Below are 20933 nucleotides of genomic sequence, written 5' to 3' on the forward strand. Positions count from 1 at the left end.
TATCAACTATCTTACAATAAAGACCACCAACAGTTTTGATGTGCTATATTTGAGTGTAAGACTAACCCACATAACCCTCTCTTATGAAACAGTATGAGCCCAGTAAGTCATTCTGACCTCTAGTCTGTCACATCCTCTGTTGTGAGAACACAGTTACATTATGTAACCAATGCATCACAGAATGACACCCCGCAGTGATAAAACACACACACACACACACACACACACACACACACACACACACACACACACACACACACACACACACACACACATCATATAATCTTTCTTCAAGCACTCAAACAGGCAGATGACCACAGACTGAGAGAGAGAGAGAGAGAGAGGGAGCACTCAGGTCGCATTTCACTACAACAACAAAAAAAGAGCGCAACAACAATAAAGAAATCCCTACGAGTGCCAAGCGCGCGCCACTGGCACGACGTCTCTCCAGCGTCGCATCTCCTCTCATATCAAAGACACTAAACAGTACTGTAATCCCAGACTTTGATCACGTGAGGGCAAACTTGGCCAAATGGGAAGGCGAGTCTCGGTAGTACGCTTCCGACCGCCATTACATTACAATACGCGGTGGGCTGGACGATCGTGCGCGAAAGGAGGAGGCAAAAAAAAAAAAAAAAAAATCGCTACAGCGGTGCTTCGCGTAAAGCAAACAGACACAAGAGGGTGAGAATGACACAGGCAGGCTACGGCGCACCGCACTTCCACTTATTTACCAATATAATTCCGCCGCTGCGAGGGAGATAAACAATGAGGAAGGAGTCGCCGGCTGAGGACAACGCGCACACATTGACGGATTTAATTCAATAATCAAAGCATTTCTCGAGGAAGAGGAGAAGGAGGAGGAGAGGTGGTGGAAGAAGAAGAAGAAGAGAAGGAGGAGGAGGAGGAGGACATGCTTTTAAATGTCGAGCTGGTTTATGAAGAAAGATTCTGCGGCATGCAACACAGTCTTTATGTCAAACATCGGCGCCAGACGAGGACTGTCACTTCTGCTTGAATTGTGCATTTGAGAAAAATCACATGAGATCTCTCTCTCTCTCGCTCTCTCCCTCGCTGTGTGTGTGTGTGTATGTGTGTGTGTGTGTGTTTTTGTGCAAGATTGAGGCTGTTGTGGCCGCGAGAGGACGTTTCGTAATGGTATAAAACTGAAAGGAAGGAAGGATTTTTTCAAACCTCCGTCTACAGAAGCCTGCTTGTCGTTTTTCCTGCTGGTGGAGTGTAAGAATAGTTTTTCTTGTCTGAACGCTTTGACTCATGATTCGGGCTTTTTTTTTTTCTTCTGTACTGGGGAACCCGCTCGACTTCGTCCGCCCTGCCACGGAGCAGGGAGCCACTGGAGGGGGTTTTCTTTTCTTTTCTTTCCTTTCTTTTTCTTTCTTTCTTTCTTTCATTTTTTTTTTTTTAAAGAAAGAGATCCTTCTCGTCTGCGGTCCGTTTAATTCAAGAGCAACAGAGGGATTAAACATTCCTGCTCGCAGCGCCTGTTTGTGTGAGGCGGTACACGGGGCTACATTGTGAGAGAGGAACGGTTGTGGTAAGAAAGAAGGGCTATAAATAGCTCATGCAATTCTCGAAAACTATCACAAGTGGTGCATCAGCTTGTGGAGCAGACGGAATCAGATATCCTGCGCGTAATGTCTCGGCTCTAACTTAATTGTTTTGCAGGCAACGGACGCCTATTAGAGATCACCCCCCCTTCCCCTTCCTCCCCCACACAAAAAAAAAAAACATAAATAAGAAGAAGTTTGGACTCTGATTCCTTATTTCTCCTTCTGGGGGCCGCCCCCTGTGCGCGGAACAGAGGAGTCATTTTCTCATGGATTATGTTCATTTAGTGATGAAACTACCAGCGGAAGGACTGATATGGAAACGGGCTGATCTTCCCCTCCTGTGTGTGGATTGAAATGGATACAGTGCAGTTCTCCGCCTTTGACAATGATCACATTTGGAGCCGCCTGACCTGGATTGTAACAATGTTTTGATCGGCCGCACACACACGCTTTTGGATTTACAACATCACAACATTATAGATCTGCGAACCGGTCCGGGGGGCGGGGGGGGCTTCATGGATGCATTCTGCACTTCTTTTTGAATACGCCCATTCCTCTGCCCACCACCACCCCCCCTTTTCCCACCCCCCCACCCCCCTTCTCCCCGACATATCTATTATCTGGAGCTCTTGTGAGGTTAGAAGCCTGATTGTTTTGGCAGACTCGTAAAAAAAAAGAAAAAAAAAAAGGGAAACCGATTTGTCAGCTCCCTGCTCGGTGTTGGATACCGATGTAGGATTTCGACATGCCCAGCACTGACGACCCCAACGGCGGACGATTATGACTACAACAGCGAATTGGGTGGCTAACGGGGCAAGCCTTGAGGACTGCCACTCCAACATCTTCTCTCTGGTACAGTATCTCTAATAAATCACGCTCCAATCACAGTCACGCCAGCCAGTTGTGATCGACAAGTCATAAGACCGTGGGAGGCACGCTTAAATGTGTCTGCTGTACAAAGGTGAACCAATTGCTGGTGTTGTTATTAGGCAATCATTAACACGGGTTAGTGATCTGGAGAAGAAGAAAAAAAAAGCACCACATTTCCACCACTAAGCCTGTAATAATAAAATATCTCAACCCAGAGGCTTGATTCCACTAGAATAACAACACTTTATTATCTGATTTCAACCCAAAACATCTCCCATAATGATTCAAATACAAGGATCAAATGCTCCCAAAGCAAACTGGCACATTATTTTGGCATGTGTTTGCAGTTTTGGCACGGGTTTAGCTGATAAACAATAGGTAAACATTATTTTTTTTCCCATTCTGGCCATTATCCCCCCTCCCTTTTAAAATAATAATTTCACTGGAAATCTAGCTGGAACTCTGTTGCATTGCCAAGCAACTAACTTGGAGAGAAGGCGTACTGCTGCCTCTGTCAAATATTTCTGCAGCCAGAGAATAGAGAAAGAGATTTTCTGATCTCCAGCAAACAGTAGTGTGATGTGTTGAGCTAATTACTCATGAGGTTCTGAATTACAAGAGTGGAGGGGAGATAGATGTTTGTGTGAGTGTGTGAGCCGAGGAACATTTTCCTTTTCGGCAATAAAAAATTGATAATATGATTGTTTCACACAGAGAAAAGGCAGGTTAATAAGATTCTGACAGACGGCAACATGTATCAAGAACACAGCGGAAACAGCACTTTCACACTCAGTTTATCTGAAAAAGGTGTTTTTTGACTCCACGGGCAGTGTCGTTTTTTTTTTTTTTTTTGCAGAAGTGGCTGCTTTTTGAGGGTGGAAAAGATTGAGCAGAGTGTTTTCACAGTTCTCATCCTGCAATCAGTGAGTTAACTGTCCTACTACAACAGGCAGCCAAGTGGAAAGGCATGCAGTACACTGAAGTCAGGCATAGGCTGCTGAGAACCACAACAACGGAGGAATCCTGAGGGCTGTTTTTAGTTTTTTTAAGGTGATCATGCAGGTTGTCCATCAGCAGCAGCAGGAGCAGCAGCAGCAACAGCCGGATAGTTTTACACTACACACTGAAGCTAAATAAACAAGTGTCACATGGTGAGGATTCATGAGCTTGCAGAAATCTTTAAAAATTCCCAGTAAAGCAACTCACAGTTCTCAGGAATCTCAGTGATTTTGTGACTGCAAAGGGAGTGAGGAAATTAAAATAGTATAGGCCTATCTAGAGCCACTCAAAAGTGACACCAATATAAGCAGCGCTCCACTATTAGACGTCTGAAATTCTCTCAGTGTGTCACCTCACAGCTGAAAACTGAGATTACGTCTCAGTCGAGGTTATTCCCTCGTGGAGTGAAAAAGAGAGAGAGAGAGGGGGGGGGAAAGGAAAGCTTTCACTTACTGGCCGTGGCGTTGTTGGCCGCCGTGCTGGCCCTGTGAACATCCCTTTTCAAAGGGAGGGAGAAAGAGACCATCCATCAGTTGGCTTGTTGAGAATATTTATGACTGGCTGGTGCCACAGCGGTTACTCACTGGCAGGGCTCCGGCACAGAAATCCAAGACAGAGCGAAACGCTAATGACACGCCGAGTGTCCTGGTTAGAGGGTACGACTGAGACAAAGAGACAAGATGAGACGGATGCGGAGATGCAGATTGCATCCTGATGCCGAGAATGAGACAGATGTGTGCCGCGAGCTTAACAAGCGGAGGCTGAAGCACTTTTATTGTGAAGGAATCAAAAGGAATTTAAAAATATGATGTAATTTCCTGCATTTAACCACTTTTTACTTTGTTTAGAGCTTAAACAGTTCATTATTTGATTTAGAGAACATGATTTAACAGATTTGATGTTATATCAATAACTGTGGCTAGATTTCTGACAGCATTCACCCGCTGTAATTGTTAATGAATTACCTTACAGTTGTAGCAATAAGAAGATGCCAGCTTTGTTTAATAGTGTAATTGTCATTATTTTATTGACTAAAAAATATGACAGTGATAATACTCATTACTCTAACCTGGTGATTTAGAGTCTCAGCGGTGAAAGGAGCAGCCCCTAAGGTGGGATATTTCTTGGCCTTGTCCTTCAGGTCATATCGGCTCTGTGCTTACATAAAGGTCTTGTGGGTAAACTAGTGAGCGCTCTGGTCTGACAGCCTGTTAAACAGCATTCCAACATGCACTAACCTCGTTGCTTGCACTGATTTACTGGCTGTTATTGCAACCTGCATCAATAGAAAGTACCTTAGAAGGCATAAGTGCTCATACTGTGGCGCTTTATGGGGGCGCAGCAGATTACTGCCATGCCTTCTGTGAGGCCCGGTGTCAGATACTTGAGATCGTCGCGATCACACAGCCCACAAAACAACTGTCTCGTGTGCTGGTGATCATCCATCTGTGACAGAAAGCAAACGAGACCCCTTGTAAGTGGGAGACGAGACCCGAGCGGGTGAGTTTAAGTTGAAGTAGCGATGGAGGAGGAGGAGGAGGAGGAGGAGAAGGGCGGAGGACTGGAGGAGAAACAGAGGAATGTTTTCAGCTGAAGGGGTGAGTTAGAGTTAGAGAGAGAGAGAGAGAGTGGCTGAAGGACTGCAGCGGAATCTGTTTTCATTTTAGGAAAGTATTATGACTGATGTGCATTTCCTGACTGCTAGCCTCAGCCTGTTTGAGAGAGCAAGAGCGAAAGAGTGAGACAGAGCAAGAGAGAAAATTAAAGAGAGAGGAACGCAATCAAGAGTAAGGAAGAGAAAGAGAAAGAGAAAGAAAGAGAGCGAGAGAACAGTCATCTTTCTGTGGACTGGGCAGGTTCTTAAAACAATGAGTCCCAGCCTGATTATGAAATGCAAGGAGGAGACAGTTAAGAGCCTCACGACACAGGAAGCCTCTGAGCATGTGTGTGTGTGTGTGTCCTGTGCACATTGTAAACCATCCAGACTCAAGAGACAAACTTCAAACACCCGTCATATTATGCACACGCATACACACACACACACACAGGCAAACACACACAGGTGCATTCACAAACACAAGCATCGACGTGGAGACAGGAAAAAAAAAAACAACAACACCAAAAAAAGAAAACACCCACATACCCACACAAGCATATGTATCACAAATAAAACACACATGCACACACTAAATCTGCCACCCACTCTCACTCACGTGCACGTGCACACACACACACACACACACACACACACAGGCACCACATGCTTTATCGCCTTCATAAGGGCTGCAAATACAACCTATATCCTGAGGATGCAGAGCAGTACAAACACAGGTAGATTGCAGAGGCCTTAATTAAAGGACTTCTCCCGTCCCCTCCACAGTGGCGCGTGGCGTGCAACAATGGTAATTAAGTGTCCTCAAGTGAAGGTCTAATGTGATCAACTAAGAGGTGCTCATTAGCCAAACTGTATTCCAATAGAGATCTTGCATGTATAATAATGATGCCACTGTCTGGCACGGAAATAAAGTGCTAAGAGATGTGGCTGAGGGAATACCATTAACGGCAGTGTCTTGATTTATGGCAGGTGAGTGGCCGAGGCTTGTAAGAAGAAGCAGGTAATCAGGAATGGTGCCTTTTTAATATAGGCTGTTTGCATTTCCTCATTATTAATGGTAGTGGATATTGCAAGGGTGCTTAGGGATGAAAAAGAGGCAGTGGTTGGATGAAGTGTGTCGTGAGCTGCTGAGCTGAAGAATTGGTGGAGTCGGAGTTTAATAGGGCTGTGTATCGCTTGATTTTTTTGTTCAGTGTTCAGTGTTCAGTGTTCATATGATACCTGAGTGTCAATAGTGATAACAAAAACACCACTATTATTCTTACCTGACTTTGAGCAATAAACATTTCCCACACAAAGCCAGGTCTTATCTGACGATCTCAAATCTTAAATTTTGCTCTGAGCCTGACTAGCAACCTGAAGCTAAGCTAGTACTAGCTGATAAATATATATTATTGTGTATTGATGAGTTGATAAACAACAAAAAACATGTGATTAGATGTATGAGTTACCATCAGGGGTTTCAAGATAGATGCATCTGATGCTGATATTGATCTGTTTATGTTGTTTCTTAGATAGGGTTGTGTTGAGAATTGTGGTGATGTTGGTATCATGAATTGGTTGATGTCGGTCCTATATACAACCACTAATATAGGCCTACACTTGAAGCCTTCAGTCTCATCTATGTATCGTATCGTTATTGATTGTTTTTATTGGCAACAATTATTGTAAAAAGACTGGTGATGAAAAATTTATAATTAAAAAAGGGTAGGCTAAATCATATTTTTTCTTTTCAAAATGGTACTAAATTGAGAATTTATCTTATCAGAGTATTTTCATGTGTTGATTTATAAACACAGTGTTGACATAATAAATGATAGCGCCTGTGTTCACTGTAATTTAGTAGTTCACAATCTATATAGCACAGAGGGATATCAGGTTTTAGCTGAACACACAGTTCTTGTTTGATGGATCGATTTGTCGTTGGTTTTTGTATTTTTGTAGTGTTTGTTGACAAAAAAAAAAAACATAGATCATGCCCAGACACATCCTTAAAGTCAGAAACAATAATGAAAGAATGAGTGAGGAAGCCTACATGGATGCGTGGATGTTTGATGTCAGCAGCTTGTAGCTACCTTCACAGCCTCTTAACTCAGTGCAAAGCAATGAAAGTGCAGTTTATATAGAGAGATGTAAGGATGACATTGAAGCCACAGCAGTGTCCTCTCACACAAGGAGAGGATCAGTCCAGGTTTCCAAGGCAGCAGCCCCAGTCTTCTGCTGCGTGCCCTATGCAGCAGCTCCATCTGGTTCTTTCTCACTAAACAGTCCACCCCCTACGCCCAACCTGTGCTTTTGGCTCCGCTTGCCCGGCAATTTTGACAGCTCGCACCGGCTTCACCTTGAGTCTGTGTGCGGCGCCTCCCACTAATCTGCCCCTGTCACTGCCGTGGGAATCCCTTGTCACCGCGGTGTAGGACTCGACCAGGCAGCGGCCCACCTGTGTGAACATGGCACTCTGTATGTAAGTGACACACACAGGTTTGTCAGATACTTCTCTCTCTGCCATAACACAATGACTTGCGAATAAGCGCGGGTTAGCCGCTGACAGAAATAGGGCGGTGAATGGGCCGGGAACAGGAAGACGGGGGGCTCTCCTCGCTCATGCTTCTGTTATTTTACGACACATCTCTTTTCTGGTAAATTCTCCCGAGTGTAGTCATGTATCTTATCTGAACAGTAGGCTTGTCAGGGCCCTGCCACAGAGGTGAAGAACAGTTCAAAGACGGACAGGGAGGGAGGAGTGACTGAGGGGAGGGAGGGAGGGGAGGGAGGGAGGGAAGGAGGGAACCACCGCTGGTCCTGGAGCTGGAAATGGGATGGGATGGGCAGGAGTATTTTGGAGCACGGTGGCTTGAGTGTGAAATATGTAAGCCCTGCAGTGCCAGCTGTGTTCTATTCTTAGCGCCCGCTGGTGTTCCTGCATGTGTGCAGGGCGACAGAAGGCTGAGTGGGACCGGAGGATTGGCAGGAATGGGTAGTAGCTGGTACCATCAAGTGCTGGATACTTAGCTATCAGCTGGCATATGGACCAATAGACAGATAAATAGATAGACTCATTGTGCAGAATGGACTCGTTATTGAGCAGTGTGACACATTACTTTCCTGTAAGCAGCATTTTAATGTTTTTAATCTAGTTATCTACTTCACACAAATAGTTGAGTAATGAGTCTGAGATTCATCTCAACAGGATACATGCTTATTATTCATTTGCTTTTATTAGTTACTGAGTCCTAAAAGTCTTTTTTAAGATCATTATTCAATCATGTTTCAATAGAAATACACTTTGGTTAGAAATTTGTGAGACTCTGAAATGAAAGGAGAATAGTAGAGAGTGAGAGAAAGAAACAAGTTTCATTCATCGAGGCAGACACTTTAGCAGTGTGGAGACTTAATATAGCTGTTAGATGAATGTAGAAAGTACAGTATTTTCCTCTGAAATGTGGCTAAATAGAAGTTAAAATGCTCAAGCAGAGTTGGCGCTCAGTTCACCACTCGAGTGAATGTGCTGAATTGAGTTGTTTTGTTGTTATTCTTGTTATCTCCAACACACTCCACCTGGCTCAGACACGTTTTTCCCTACAGATTAACACCACTTTCCTACAAACTATTAGATTTTGGATGTGTGTTACAACAGATCCTGCGGTTCAGACTAAAGATTCTGAGGCCTTGTTGTCTGATTGGAAGATAAAGCCCTGAAACAGATAAATGTAATGCTGCGGGTCCCCGTGCCATCACACGGGAGTCCCTGGCTTAGTCTCGCAGGTGGAGGAGGAGGAGGAGGAGGAGGAGGGGGGTTCTGTTTGCGGTCTTTTCACCTGATTGCAGACGCATTGACAAAGAGAATTTCTTTAAAGGGAGATATTGCCCAGCTTGTAACTGGGCAAATATTTTCTGCAAGCCAGACAGCTTTGCCAATATCATGGTTGGCTGGGATTCAATTGCAGTTAGAGCACACTTAGGTTAAAGGGTGCCTTTTAGAGCTGCAAAACAAGGGGAGAGAGGAAAAACATTAATGTTGTCTGCTGTGCTGTTGCAAATTCTAATTATCATGTGTTCATGTTCCATTGAGAGATTATCTGTGACCAATCAGACGGATACTTGATGAGAACAAACACATTATGCGCAGACTGTTGATTCACAGCCGGTTGTGGTGCATTGATTCTCCCTGCGCTGCCAAACGGCGCTCTCTCTCATCTTGAATTAGGCAGACACTCATGATTTTTCAGATGCTAATGAAAATTTGTACAGCTCAATTTCAGTCCTGGCTTGCTTCACGGAATAAATGGCCTCTGCTGTATAACAGCGAGATACAAAAGGTTTGATAGAGTGTTTACCAGACATGACTGAGTGAGCGAGTGTTTAGGCAGGGTGGTGTTAAGAAAGATATGAACATGCCATGGTGCCATTGTGTCTGTTGAAAAGAGAGTGAAAGGACAGGAGAGGAGGACTTGGACTTGAGAGGGATTACATAAGACTATGCGTACTGTGCACGCGCGCACGCAAATGTGTGTTTGTAAAACGTGTTAGCAGAGGCGCAGAAGACTTGTAGTGTTAAAGCTCTGATTGGCTGCCACTCCCACTTAGTAGGCAAATAACAGATTAGAGACAGCAGCCAGGTGAGTTACAGGTTGAAACCTGTCCAGGTGTGACACACAATCACTAATTGTCCGGCCCTGCCTGCATCTTGTATTCACGCACGGATATGCACAAACTCACATGCACAAACACAAAGGCATCGCTGCTTTCCAGTTTTTCTCCTTTTTTTATTCTTGTTTATTTTTTATTTTTTCGCTGCGTGACGAAACAAGGAAAAGACATGCTGACTTATGCAGGCCTGTCATTTTATCTGAAATAGCATCCCTGTGGGAACAAAAAAAAAAATCAATGCAGGAAATTACAAGCCAAATGAGATATTTTTCATACCGCTTATGCTCCATTTGCCCAATTTCAGGAACAATCAGACTATTAACTACTTGTAGGCATTTCACAAGCCTCCATGCAGTGCTAATTGTACAATTACTGTGCTGAATAATTTAAAAATAAAATTCAAATCATTCTCTCAGTAAAGAAACGCACTGGGTAATCCTATACTAGACTGTTAATGTCTTGCTTCTGGTAATCCCCAGACTTCTGCGATGCATGTATGACATGCTCGATAATATCTTAAGCCAAATTTGAGCTCATGAGTTCCAGCTGCGAGGGGACACACGGAGACATAGTTACACTCCTTTGTGATTTTTAGAGTAAAGTAAGGGACACGGAGGTGCTTGAAATGTTATATTTCCACTGTAACCCTGGAGACAGAAATCTCAAAAATTGAATACCTCGCTGAATTCCTACAGATGTTGTATGTTGCCTAGCAACTGTTTTTACTTCTCTCTCTCTCTCTCTCTCTCTCTGTTTTCTGTGTTTTCCTTCTTTGTGAGTCTCAGTTTTTCTGTCTTTGTCTGTGTCTTTCTCATTTTTCCCACCCTGTGGCCTGTCACAGTTTAATTAAGCTACACTAGAGACAACAGTAAAGCACAGACTGGTTTATTTATTTGCATGTTAATAATTTAGGCTAAGCTTTAGCCTGTCCCTTAACATTTTAAAAGCAGCCTGATGCTGCAGCTTTGTGTTGTTGTCTTTGCCACAAGCCAGGCGATCTTGTCAGCCCTTTTAGATGCGGCAGTGTGACTCCACACACTATGTCTCAATGTCCTTACTGGTCTTCCACTGCTGTCGCCTCCTGCCTCCTGCCTCCTGCCTCCTGCCTCTCTTTGTGTCAGGTGAGAAGTCATGGCTTGATGGAGGCTTTCCGCGGTGTGATTGGCAGGTCTATCCGTCACTCAGCCCTGGGGACTCTCACTGCTCTAATTAGGTCGCTTGGCTTGCTCACCTCCCAGGGCCGGATGCTACAGCACAACACAGATCAAATGACGGTCCCCTTGTTTTGTAGGGACTTGTAAAGGTGGCGGCAGAAGGCAGAGGAAAAGCATCTGTTTAGTGTCTGCAGCCCCAGAGGCCTTCTCTCTACACCTGTTTGGTGCTTTTGTGTCGCGCTTGCTTCCTCACAAGTGCAGTAATGTGCATCGCTCTTCATTTGTGGTGTAAAATGCCAGAGGGGAGCGCGACTCCTTGTGGGTTAATTTGATTTCAGTGGGTTAATTGATGAAGGGGGAGTCGTTGCCTGTTCTGATTTCTGCCACTGGCTCTTCTAACTGGTGACTTCTTACTGCTGACTTAGTAGCACAGCCACTTAATCTACATTGTCTTTGTCCATATTTATTTCCTCACGCTCCCAAGATTTTTTGTCAAGCTGCTTCGACGCTGCAGCTCTGATGCATTCGAGAAAAATCTCATTAAAGTTAATTTTTCAGTCCTGGTTCATTTGATGATACTGTGGTTACTGCGGTAACATCAAGTGTGGTTTTTACAGTGCAACAAACACTTGCTGAGCAGGTATTTGTCAGAAATACAACATAAGAGTATGTCTGTTAACAGCGCAGCCAAACAAACTAATGCTGTTTAAATAACCAACTCAGTCAGTATTTCGCTTTTTTTTTTCCTTTTTTTTTTTTTTTACCATAATGCCATGAACAGTAGCATGCACCATGATTTCATGTGGCGTGCAGCGCGAGTGGTTTTCCTCACAAAAGCAGAGTGCGGTAAAAGGTGTTAATTGGTTTAAAACCCATCCGCTGCCAAAAAAACAACAACTCAAAATGACTGTTTTCTTGCTTTGTAGAGGCATTTCTGCGGAACGATCAGCTCTAACCATGGTGACAAATGCATTTAATTTTCTGTGACTGCTTCATGATCAAAGCCACCCTGTGCTTTGCCAGTTGAATGCTTTTAATGTGAACTGGCTCTGATACGTCAGTGAGAGAGTGAGCTGTAAACAGTCAGGCTGATATCAATGAGATGGTATTACAAAAATGCTTGATTACATTCTGCACATGTATTGTTTCCAGTGCGTACGTATGCAGCTCGAGTTAAGTGCAGGAATGGGGGAATGAAAATGACTATACATATAATGTCAATATATTTAATGTCAATTGGTGAAAACTGATGATGACAAATAGAATAAATATATACGGTATACGGTTTGATTTCATTAGAATATAAGGGATTATAGCTCACATGAAGAGCGTTTCTGCTGATACTTCAAATAAGTCGTACTTCACAGTGTCTGTTCGAAATAATTAAATTTACCCCCGTTCTTTGACATTGAATCAAAGAGAGATAGATAGTGTTGCAAGTGTCTGATAAAGACGAGCCTTATCTAAAGACTCACAGGCATCACAAGCTTTCTGAACACACCCCAAATATTGGCAGCTTGTCAAGTGTCTAAACAGATTTGACGTTGATGAGAAAGCCATGCCACTCTAACAGAATAAGTGTCTCACTCGTGCCAGAGTAGGTAAAACTGCTGATACAAGCTGTCTCTCAATTGCCTAAAGTGCCTCCTTTGTCAGACGATCAGACTGCCGAGGCTCTTATGTTGTTGTGAGATTCCTAAAGAAGTGGCATCTCTCTTAGATGACGCTCCTCATACGCTCTCTGTCAGCTTTGATAGAGCACCAGCCACCTATCCACTTAGGTGCCAGCTCAAATGTGAACATCAGCTGCAATTCTGATGGAAAGGCATCCTTAGTAAAGCTCAAACATCTTAACATATAACCAGACTGAATATGTATATGTATTTTCCTATGTACATTTTTTAAATAGCTGCACATTTTTCATGAAAGTGAGAGGAAGTGCTCTGCGAGTTTTGTTTGAATGTGATGTTAATGCACACATTTCTCTGTTCCTGGCAGTAGTAAAAAAAAAAAGAAAAAAAAAAAAGTTTGTTCTGACTTGAAAAAAAAGCATGTAGAAGTGTGTGTGTGCGCATATATGTGTGTGTGTATGAGACTGTGAATACACAAACACACATTCAGCTGCATGTTGGGAAGTTCAAAAGGTCTGTTCAAAAAATGGTCCCGCAAGTTTTTGAGAAAGAACAGGAGGAGCAAAAATATTTTCAGTTTGCAGATGCATTCCTACGACGTGCATGTCAAGTGTGTTTTCCTCTCGGTTCTGCTATCTAAGTGACTGCGGCTTCCTATGCATTGTAAAGCCCTGGAGCTTTTAACAATATACATCATATGCTGTTCATGCATCTGTCTGTGAGACCTGCAGCATGATAAACCTTTTTAAAATCCAGGAAATGGGATCCTCTTTTCTGTGTTAGTCACATGGTTCAGACTTTATCCAGCACTTTCAGTTTTGAGCACTGTATGCTAAAGATTAAAGTTCTGACTTCCATATTTCCTTTTGATTACAAGCACATGTCTGGTGCGCCGGGGCTGACCTTTGGCTGGGATACAGATTGTGTTTTCAAAGCCTGCGCTCACTTCACCTTATAGTCAGGAAATGATTTTAACTCCCTGCTTTTCAAGTTAAGGTCTCTCTTTAAAAATCAATTTTTAAAAAATAGCGAAGCATGTTAAAAATAAATAAATAATAATAACGAATCAATCCCAGTGGAAGAAACACAGATTTTCACGCCAGCTGAGAGGAGGTATTTTAATGGAATACTAGAAATAGAGCGCAATCTCCCACGTCCACTGTGCCGACACAGTACTATTCTGGAAACATATGGTTAGCTGTTATCTTTGCTCTGTTTACTAGACAAAAAGACATAAAGAGAGGAATAAAAAAAAAAAGTAAGGGAGAGCGTGAGATAGTCCTGGGTGTATTCAATAGGCATCCGTGACAGTGAGAGAGTGCTGAGAGATGAGAGGGAGAGTGGAGACAAGAAAGATAATAGAGGTGAGAGTAAGGTCAAAGCTTTAGTCCGTCTTAGCAACGGAAGGAAAAACTCTTGTTTTTGGTCCTGCGCTCCATCAGAAATTGAACCGGCCAACCTGGAGAACAAGGGGCTCGGCTGAGTGCAGGTTTTATTGACAGTGAAACAAAATCCGCCATCTTTTCCCTGACCCCCCTCGCCTTTTTAGCCCCTGTGGTAGTTTTTAAAAGAGACGGAGATAGCTACCTGGAATAATTGTTGCTTTGCTCTAAGGTTGTCGAAGAATTTGCTGCTTCAGAAACATCGCTGCTCTGCTCTTTACCTGTTATCTTGACAGATGGACATACTGTAAGCCCAACCAAATGCACCATCATCAGCAACTACACATCTACCGCCTAAAATCGATCGTTTACAGCCAGTGCGTGATATAATTTATCCTCTGGTTGTTTGATAGCTCAACACAAATCTATTCTATCTCTGTAATGCAAGTTTAAAGCCAAATATATTAAGACTATAGCCACGATGCAATTAAGTTTTTATGGTGGGTGTAAGGTTTGGATGGTGGGAAGCTCTTATGATTTTATTCACAGCACTGATTTGTCACCAACGTTGCATCTGCTCGACGTGCTTGACAGCTTTTCTCTGCTTCCTCTTCCCTGTTACAAGCGATAACTTATTCATACAAAGATGAGAGCTGCCTGTTTGTTAGCACCGGTATTACTCCGACCTCTGTGGGCTGATAGTGAAGGTGAACTGCGTTGAGAAATTGAAGCAATCCAGAGCACAATCAGTAAGAGTGCAGCCCTAATATACAAGCAGACACTAAAGCACACATATATGGATGCATGTGCACATACAGAGCAGAAACAATCGCTAAAATACACAGCGAGCGAGACAGGCAGATCTAAGTCTGTCATCGCTGAAAAATAACTGGACATCAGCCTGAAAATATGTCGGCCTCCTGATGCATGTCAGTGTTTTAGAGCACGTCTGCTCTGCACATCATCACAACTGCCATGTGTGATGTGTGTGTGCAGGCATGTGTTTGGAACTGCCTGCGAGCATGTGACTGTGGCCCTGTTCCTCTTCCTGCAACTGTGCCACAGCTAATCCTCCACAGGAGTTCAGCAGGGTGTTTGGCTTGTGCTTTTCACATGGTCCAAAAAAAAAAAAAAAAAAAAATGCTGCACCTGTGTTTGGGCTCAGGGGGAAGACACAGTGCAGCCTTTGGCCATTAAGTGAAAGAGTTCATTACAACTCGTTATCAGTCATGTGAGTGTCCCCATTTTGCCTGCAGAATGATGTGGCATAACATTCATCTGCTCAAGGTTTAATTCCCCTGTTCTCACCTTGAGTATTATTTTATTTCTACATAGATTTTCAGTTTTTCAATGAATATATATTTGTATATTTGTAAAGATTGTTTAGCCACTCTAACAGCATGGATCTATAGATAGAATTATCAATCAATCAGTCACACAATCCACAGCCTTTATAGTTCCCATAGGATACACACCGTCTTTAGCAAGTACTTACTGTAAATATGTGATTAAATACCTGCATAACTAATGAGATAAATATTTGCATGCTAACCTTCTTAAATATTCATATGAACATGCAAAACAATAGCATGTTGACATTAGCATTTAGCCTCAGTGCAGCCTCACAAAGCTACAGATACAGCTTCAAACTTGTGAAGTGGTTAATTTATTTATTCATTTACTTTGTGCAAAAAATCATATCGCACAAGCTATTTTTAGAATAATCTTAAAACATGTCTGTGTGGGGAATCTTGTGTTTGTCGAATAAGACAAACAACTGGTGTGCTTCTGTTGTGAATACACTTCCTGACATTTCACTTCTCCTCATCTCCTCCTCTCCGCTCCTGATTCAGTAGCAGCAGACAGCTGTGTCAAACAGTGAAGGAACTTTTGACATTGACTGGGAGTGACGAGGCAGTGCAAGCAGATGTCTTCCTCTTTGCTTTGGGAGAAACAGCATCCTTGACCTTGTCATGGCTAATTTTAGGGCTTGGCTTATCACAGCGCCAATGTTTATATCTCCCATTACACACACTGTCATTACAGGAGGGACATGCTTGTAATTATGGGTGCGTTCTGTAGTCGTGGATGTTCCTGGGGGTCACGTTCATACCTCAGTGCATGCGTTCACTGGCAAGATGCTGCAGCGGATGTGCTGATCATGTCTTTTGTAGTGCACAAGCGGGATCCCTGAGATGCATGAATTTGGCTTGATTTCGGCTCCGACACGGACACATGCCTGCTGCACTTCCACACACCTGCTGAAAACACACGCAAGCACCATCAGCTCCTCTCTCCACCATCATCAAAGCTGTGGAGCCTCCTTTTCTTTGTCCACTCAAAGACACTGCAGGCTTTAATTTGCTGCGAGCAGCTCCTCTCTTACCTGTCTCTGTGTTATAATGGATCAGTATTTTTTTCCTCCCCTCTCAGCTGGTCTTGGATGGCTTGGTGCCTGGGCCGATGTGCCAAACATGATCCTCACAGCTGGGTGAACACAGGAGAGAAGGGTAGCAGAGACTGGCTGAGAGAATCTCCGTCCTGTTAAGCGGCGTCTTTGTGAACGCCTCTCATTCATTCATGCACCAAACAAACGTTGAATTTTTGTATTCGTCTGGCTCAGCACTAACTGTAAATGCATCATGGCACGGAGCCTCCACGCGCAAGTGTGTGATAGGCAACATAAACACGTATCATCCCATTAGATTAAATGGAGAAGATGTCAGTTGCTGGGCTGGGCTCCAACCACTGACCCCGACACTATTTCCTCTTCTCATGTCTCTCTCGCTCTTATAGCTTCCTCTATATTTCAATGCTGTCTCTCCCGTAGTAGTTCATTCCCCGTATTTCACTCAAGGCCATCCTTTATGTCTCGCTGTCATTCTCCACTTCTTCTCTCTGCAGTAGCTACACACACACATGCAGGCACACGCTCATGCACGCACACACACACACACACTCTTTATCGTATCTTTACAGCCGTAGTGAGTGGAGGTATAAGTTAAATACAGTTGTAACGACACAACGGGGAGGCATTAAATGTACTCAAACGTTAACACGGGAATCAAAGCAGCGTAAACAGGAAGCTGCTGAAAATATAACAAAATTGGACACCGTCTGTCTAGTTATTGATCGAATCAGCATTCGTCTGATGGTCTTTTATGTGAAACACAATACCTACTGTATGTATATACACTGCAGTGCAGTTTTTCGTGGTTAACACTGCACTATGCATCAGTTTTATGCTAAACAGTTGCTCAATGTCACCTTTAAATAGATGTAGATATTTATTTAACTCCATGTCTTTCATATATGAAGATATAGGGCATGCAATTAAACAAGTGATGTTCTCAAATACGACTACAAATGCCTCATAAGCTCCTTGAGTAACAATTATTAAGAAATATACAATGATAAATGATTTCATGGTTGTATCTGGTGATTATTTTCATTTACAAATTAATCTGCTGATTATTTTCTTGACTAAAGGATTATTTGTTTGGTCTATAAATGTCCCAGATAATGATTTCAGAGATCAAAACCCAAACAAAAACCAAAGATGCTAAATTTACATTGATGATGAAGAGAGAAAAAACAAACAAACAAAAAAAACGCTGCAAATCCTCAAATTAGGGAAGTGAGAACTGAAAAAATATTCAGTGTTTTTATCTTGAAAAATGAATGCAGATTAGTGAATTGGCTCGAATCAGTGAATCAGCTAAGTGTTTAAAGCATTTACGTTAGATTTAGTCATGTTTGAACTGAAGACAGAGGGAATTGACTTTATTAGTCAGTGCACAAAGCTGTGTTACTAATTTTGAGCTTGTTTAATGGGCTGCTTACTGCCGCAATCTTCTCATCATCACTCTCTCTCTCTCTCTCCTCTCCTAGGCGGAGTTGACGGGCATTAAATGGCGCTGCTACAGCTTCCGCAGCGGTGGGGAGTACGGTCCGGTGATCTCGGCCCCGGCCCAGGACGACCCGGTCCTGCGCAGCTTCATGCGCTGCGTTCAGGCCAACCTGCTGTGCGTGTGGCGGCGCAAGATCAAGCCCGACGCCAAGGAGCTGTGGATCTTCTGGTGGGGCGAAGAGCCCAACCTCTCCGACGTCATCCATCATGAGCTGGAAGGTGAGAGGGGGAGAAAGACAACAAAAAGACATGAAGGATGAGTGTGGCTTCGCTGTTCTATCAATCTCAATTATTTTTCCACTTCACCTTAGCCTGTGTTTATGCTCTGAAAGTTCAGGTTAGAAGCTCCCACAGACTCCATCGTTTTTATTTTTATAGCTGCTGCACTGGATTATACAGAGGAGTAACAACAGTTACAACTCTCATTGTTTCAGCAGATTTTATGTTATGAAATGTGTTGCAATTATACAGCATGACTTGGAGTTGTACAAGTTACAGATAAATGTGAATTGTGTAGTAAAGCAGCGCCCTGTGTGTGTTGTACATGAGGTGTATTGTCTATCCTAGTGCAGAGTTCAGTATTATGTAAATTCAAGCTGCAGATTGAAGCCGTGTGCTGTTTGTCGAAGACGTTGTAGGGTACATTGATCTGTTTGGTGTGGAGCAGCCTCATATGTGAGCCTCATATAGAACATATCTGGAGTGTGTTTGCCCACGTATTTATATGCTGCTTCAGGACTATCACTGTGATGAAGCGCACGGCAATAGGGTAGATTTTTCTCGCCAGTATTTACTCTCCGTGCGCGCGTGTGTGAAAATTACACTGAGATATCTCACTTTAGAGAGTGCTTCTGTCAGCACTATTGTCCCTATTTATAGAAACATTTGCATTATCTCGCTGCGCACGTGTGTAGAAGTCTAACATATCGACTAAGCCTCGGGAAGACGGCGAGAGGAGGAAACAGTAGAGGGATTATATCAGGTTTGGTTTAGCAGAACAACAGTCAGGAGGAAGAAAAAAAGCAGGGGAATTGGATGGAGAGGTTGAAGCGATAGAGGGAAATTCAGTCTTCAGTTACCTGTTAAAGCTGACTTGATGTGAAAAGGCCTTTCAGGCACTGCGGTAGATATTTGACAGATGTTCTTCCTGCTGTTGGAAGGGGGGGGAGTCCTTTACTCAGACTGCTCAAGCATTTGTAATGGAGAAAAATACACTGTACACTTCAATTGAGTTATGTTTGCATCATAAACGTCGGCTGAGGTAACTCTTTTTTCACTGCATCTCCTCAGCATTTTTCTACTTTATATATTTTCACATCCCTCCGTGTGTTCAGGTGATAATTTACATGAATATATGAGACTGTCCTCTTTTAAAAAAGAGTCCATAGGTTGTTTGTGCAGCGGGGTTATTATGACCTACAGTTATGTCGTGTTGTTAAGTGGCCACAGTTTCATTATGACAGGAGCAGAGGCAGAAGTGTGGTCACGTAGTATTAAGAGAGATGAAACCAGCAGTTTTAATTTGCTTTTTATCCTCGGGCCTTCACCGGTTTCGAGTTAACTATGTTGTTATTACAGTAACCATGACAACGCAGATCATCTAAATGTTGAGGAAGTTGCCTATTTATTTTAGCTCATGATCACGATCTCTTCCAAAACCCGACCATGTTGTTTTTAGTGTGGTTCGCCACTCTCTATGTGTTTATTATGGCAACCATGACAACTGCGGTACAGCTTGTGTCAGAGGACTGAAAAAAATAATATAAAAAACACCTTTACAATTACTCATATTGGTGGACTTGGTGGGTTTATATACTGTCTTTGCATGATTCATGTGACAAGGTCGTTTTGATGTGGTTTAATAGTGTAGAGCTCACGGTCAGTGTGGCGGTGGCATTCAGCCATAGAACAACATGTAACAGTGTGACATATTAACATTACCTCACCATTAGCCAGCAAGTGGCTAATCATGAGCTAAACTATCAATTACGACTCCATTCGTGTAGTACAATGAGCTCTAATTAAGTTAATAATAATCTTAGCCTATTTAATTACATTTTATAGCCAGAGTATTGATTAGGCAGCATTGCTTGTGGTGTGAAAGACCATTCATCCACAGTGAGTGCTAACGAGATATTTGTCTTCAAGACTCGATTTTAGAAATGCACAGTGGGAAATTGTCTTTGTTAGTCAAGTCAGCGTCTTTGAGTAATAAAGTTCAACAGAAACCAGTAATACCATCACGATTCAATGCCGCAGCTGTTGATTATTGTCATTATCCAAGTTATTATCTTCACAATTAAGTCATCAATTGTCAGACGGATGGTCCGAAGCCCAAAAATATTAAATTCCCATCACATGAAGAGCAGTGTGCTCTTGTGTCGCAGAAGCTGCCAGCATAATTGACATTTTTGCTCAAACAAATAAGTGATACCTCAGGCGTTGACTAATCATTTACAACTGTCTGGCTCACTCACAGTAAAAGATAAAGAGCTTTATTTAAAAATCAAACAGCTACTTGTTGTACGTCTTTTTCCCATCAATATTATTACTACTTTAACATTATAGCTACTCGTTAGACTCTGTAGGAGAAATAGTACTCTGCACCTCCTCAGCACTCACACACACACACACACACACACACACACACACACACACACACACACTCGCCTGCTGCATATGATTATGATAATAAGACTTCTTTACTTCTACAAGATCTCACATGTCTCCCTGTCGACTGCTATTCAGCACCGAAAATAGCACTTGATAATTGATAATTAAAGTGAAGCTGGATTTTCTCCAAATTAGAATCAGTTGTAACACGGGGAATATCGGTGTTTCGCTAAGTGTTAAAGGAGCTGCTCACCTGAGTTTCTGTTCACTGTGGGGATGTTTCATGTGTTAGACTTCTCTCCTCTGTAGTTCTCCCCCTCATGTTGCCTTGACCTTCTCTTTCGTCTCTCACCTGTGTCAGGCTGTTCCTCAGGAGATTTGTCCCTCCTTTCCTCTCGATTTGTCCGATCCTTGTTGGGCTCGTTCTTTGACTGACCTGGTCATTACTAAAAGAAAAAAAAAGGAAAAGGGAAAAAAAGAAAATCTATTGGTGGGCTGAATTGTTTTCTGAACACATCAGGATCCACTTTAACCTGAG

At 42.9% G+C, this 20933-nt stretch overlaps 1 protein-coding gene across 4 annotated transcripts in view; it reads left to right on the forward strand.

The window, feature by feature from the left end:
- Positions 1–668: 668 nt before the first annotated feature.
- LOC146977279 (mediator of RNA polymerase II transcription subunit 13-like) overlaps positions 669–20933 on the forward strand; it is a 78041-nt gene continuing 57776 nt past the window's right edge. For all 4 annotated transcript variants that reach the window (XM_085793383.1, XM_085793384.1, XM_085793385.1 and 1 more), the window contains exons 1-2: positions 669–2423; positions 17764–18001. In XM_085793383.1, coding sequence (XP_085649509.1) covers positions 2352–2423; positions 17764–18001 — 310 coding nt within the window. In that variant the 5' untranslated portion in view covers positions 669–2351. The remainder of the gene's footprint in view (positions 2424–17763; positions 18002–20933) is intronic.

Source organism: Trachurus japonicus, chromosome 12 (genome assembly GCF_045865225.1).
Source record: "Trachurus japonicus isolate A0001 chromosome 12, Traja_1.0".
NCBI lineage: Eukaryota > Metazoa > Chordata > Actinopteri > Carangiformes > Carangidae > Trachurus > Trachurus japonicus.